The sequence below is a fragment of the Emiliania huxleyi genome, assembly GCF_000372725.1.
Source record: "Emiliania huxleyi CCMP1516 chromosome Unknown EMIHUscaffold_165, whole genome shotgun sequence".
Lineage (NCBI taxonomy): Eukaryota > Haptophyta > Isochrysidales > Noelaerhabdaceae > Emiliania > Emiliania huxleyi.
The window spans coordinates 8,497-12,077 of NW_005200931.1; the positions used below are offsets into that span (position 1 = coordinate 8,497).

Below are 3,581 nucleotides of genomic sequence, written 5' to 3' on the forward strand. Positions count from 1 at the left end.
AGAGGTAGATTGAGTAATGCGTCCTTCTTGGGGCATACGCGACCCGAAGAGAGACCCTCAGCCAAGCCGGCGGAGGACCTCGCGGCGGCCGAGCCTGACATCCGTGGCGTGGGGGAGGAAGGCGATGCCCCCTAGCGCCGTCGGGGGGGGGGTCTGATGAGAACGACTCTGCCTGCTCGTCAGCGAGCCTTGAGCGCGCTCGCGCCTCCGCCGCCTCCGCCTCCCCCACGCGAGCCTCGAGGGCGGCCGCCTCCGCAGACAGCCGCTCCGTTACCGCCCTCGCGCCTACACTCGGCCGTCAACGAGGCAGTCTCCACACCGGCGTTCGCAGACCGCCGACACCGCCGCCGCCCTCGCGCCCGCCGCCCGCGCGTCCGCCGCATCCTCCCGCGCGCCCGCCGCCGCCAGCTGGCTCTGCAGGTCCGCAGTGCCGGCCGCGGAGGTGGCGAGCTCGGCCTGCGCCGCGGCCGGTAGGTTCGGGTACCGTGGGGTAGGGGAGGGTTGGTTCGGGTACCGGGGTAGGGGAGGGTTGGTTCGGGTAACGTGGGGTGGGGGAGGGTTGGTTCGGGTACCGTGGGGTAGGGGAGGGCCTGCGCCGCGGCCAGGTTGCGCGTTGCCTCCTCGAGCAGCGCCTCCGATTTACGCAGCCGGATCCCCAGACCGGCGCTCTCCTCAGTCAGCGCGTCGAGCTGCTCCGTCAGCGACCCGACCGTGCGCGAGCCGCTCTGCACCGCGGCGGCGGCGGCGTGCAACGCCTCGAGCTGCGAGCCAACGACGCCGCGGAGAAACGCGGACCACGGCGCAGGCCCTCCACCTCCTCCACCACCTCCGCCGCCGCCTCTACCGCCGCTGGAGGCGGCGGCGGCGGCGCCCCCCTGCATGCGGCTCTCGGGAAGAAGCGCGCCGTTCAGCCAGTCAAGCTGCGCCTTGGTCAGCGCGCCAGCACCGCCCGCCGCAGACGCGGCGGAGGAGGCGGAGGAGGCGCCGCTAGCTTGTGAGGTGGACTGGTGCAGCGCAGCGCGCGGCGCGAGCCCGGGGGCCGAAAGCACGCGCAGCACCGCCGCCGCCGCCTCGTCGTCACACGAAGCCGTCTCGAGCGCGGCGGGCAGCGGCGGCGCCGCAGCGTCGTCGCAGCACTCCCGCCGCACCCCCTCCTGGTCCGGGCAGCAGAGGCCGACCTCCCCGGCGTCGGCGCACGCAGGGCGCGCCACGCACGCAGCCCACGCCCTCGCCCCCTCCTCATCGCTCGGCCGAGCGACGCGCACGCAGAAGCGCAGCCGCGAGGACGAGACCGCACGCGCCGAGAGCCGCCCCCCTTCCGACAGCTCCCAGCGGCGCGTGCCCAGCGAGCCGCACTTGCCGAGCGCAAGCGGCTTGGCGCCTGACGAGCCCGCCGGCCGGCGGAGGCAGACGTCGGAGCCGCCACCGCCGCCGCCGCCGCCGCCGGCGGAGGCGGCCGCCGCACGCAGCTCGCGCGTCGCCTCTGCAGCGCCGGCGCCGACCTGCCACACCGCCTCAGGCGAAGCGCAATCGCCAAGAGTCGGCGCCGAGGCGCGTCCGGCGGCGGTGTCGCCGCCTTCGTCGTCGGCGGAGGACGGGGAAGAGAGCAGGCACAGCCCTCCGCTCAGGTCTTGCAGCAGCACGGTGCGACCGGGAGGGCCGAGCGAACCAGCCGCCGCCGCCTCTCCCGCCGCCAGCATGGCCGCCGCCTCGGCGAAGCGCGCTAGCTCGCCGCGCGGGAGCGGACGCTGCCACGAGAGGGCGTGGAAGCCGGCCGACGCGGCCGGCGGAAGCCGCAGGTGCAGCAGGAGCGTCGCCGGTGACAACGCCGAGGCGTATGCGTGCCAGGTGCCGCCGTCGATAGACAATTCTTGCCCGTACTCGTCCCACGTGGCGTCGCCTTCGAAGGCGTGGGCGCCTGCCGCCACGTGCGGGAGCTCCGCCGCGGCCGTCAGGTGGAGAGACGCCCTCGAACCCCAACCCAAGCCGGAGCGGCGGGCAGTGTCGAAGAGCGCGAGAGACGCCGAGAGGCCGCCGCCGGCCCAGGTCGAGTTGGTGGCCTTGAGGACGCACACCAAGCCCACACAGTCGGAAGTGGCAGGCGGCGAGGCGGCGGCGATGGCTGGGGACAGCCACAACATCATGAACAGCGCCACACCACACCACATTCTCTACGCGGGGGCGAAGGCGAGGGTAGGGTGAAGGAGGTGGATTCCTTCACAGCCATCTTACCTAAGCCATCTTACCTAAGCATGGCTGAGCTAGCTGCAGTGCGGCCACATCCTCCAGTCTAATGGCTGCAATACACACAGGGCAGCCATCCTTGGTAGACATGGCTGGAGACGCACTACCGCAGCCATACCGCCTGCCTCGAGGTGAGCCCTCTTGGCTGAGCTGGCTAGAGTACATCGCAGCCATCTTGGGTACTATATGGCTGGGCGACAGCCATTTCAGCCATTTCAGCCATCTACTAAGTACTATGGCTGGGACACTGAGATTGCAGCTGAGGGAGGGTGTAGAGGATGTAGAGTGTAGAGCGCTGTAGAGCTGTAGAGATGTAGAGCGCTCCGGAGTGCTGTAGAGCTGTAGAGCTCTACATCCGCCGCGGGACGAAGCGGGTGCGTTGTAGAGCGATGTAGAGGCGCTCTACAACGTGAAATCTCTACAACAAACTCTACATCATAAGCGGCGAACCAGGCACGGTCGCTCTCCGACATGAGGCGCGTTGCACTTGCCAGTGCTGCCCTGGCCTTCTGTCTGCCCGCCCAATGGGTGGCAGGTGCCTCTGCTGCTGTGGCATGCCTCACGGCTACGACTGGCCGGCGCCTCGGCGCGTCAGCTCGGCTCGGCGTAGCGATCGTAGCCAGCGCAACTCGCCTGGACTCAACGCTCAGCCAGGAGCTCCCGCACACGCTGGCGCGAGGCATGGCGCATGCAACGCGTCTGAATGCTCGCCTCGCCTCGCGCAAATGCGACCGCCCTCGCAGCCGACAGTCCACCGCCTGCTAAAGAAGCACAGCGATGAATGCGGCACCGGCGACGCATGGCAGGCTGGTCATGACGCAGTTAGGTAGGTAGGTAGGGGCAGGGCAGGGGCCGGCCAGGTGAAGAGAGGGAAACATCCGACCATCCGGCCCGCTGGGTGCGCTTCTTAGCTCCCCGGCCCTGGGTGTGATTTGACAACCCGTTGTCCTTTACATACACCTGCAGAGGCCGGTGGCCGGAGGCTGTCTGCCAAGAGTGCGGGCGCTGCGCCGACTGCCCGCCAGCACCGTGCTACTTACTGCAGCCCGGAGTGCCAGTTGGGACTCTCCAGGGGGCCATCACGCAAGGTGGGCGAGCGCAAGGCGGGGGCGCGGTCGGCCCGCACAGACCGTTGCGAGTAAATAAATAAATAAATACAACGTACACGCCAAACGAGGGGTGGGAGAAGGACAGGGTCCCCACCTGCACGAGCAGGATCTTGTAAGGACGATCAGGGACACAGGGGAACGGGAGCGGGGAGCGCATCGCGACACGGAGGGGGGCTGGGCAGGGTTCACCCTCACGACAGGGTCCCAGGGATTCCTCTCTCGTATAGG

General features: G+C 69.5%; 2 protein-coding genes across 2 annotated transcripts in view; both read right to left on the reverse strand.

Annotated features, from left to right (window-relative positions):
- Positions 1-57: 57 nt before the first annotated feature.
- On the reverse strand, positions 58-2,141 carry EMIHUDRAFT_230552 (hypothetical protein; the record flags this gene model as incomplete). The annotated part of the gene is made up of 5 exons (XM_005784976.1): positions 58-94; positions 168-285; positions 662-761; positions 1,059-1,381; positions 1,466-2,141. The coding sequence occupies 5 exons, from the start codon at positions 2,139-2,141 to the stop codon at positions 58-60; spliced, it is 1,254 nt and encodes a 417-aa protein (XP_005785033.1).
- Positions 2,142-3,005: 864 nt separating this feature from the next.
- Positions 3,006-3,581, reverse strand: part of EMIHUDRAFT_230553 (hypothetical protein) — a gene marked incomplete at both ends in the record, with an annotated part of 2,017 nt that continues 1,441 nt past the window's right edge. Inside the window, 2 exons of the mRNA XM_005784977.1 lie at positions 3,006-3,051; positions 3,128-3,204. Coding sequence (XP_005785034.1) covers positions 3,006-3,051; positions 3,128-3,204 — 123 coding nt within the window. The remainder of the gene's footprint in view (positions 3,052-3,127; positions 3,205-3,581) is intronic.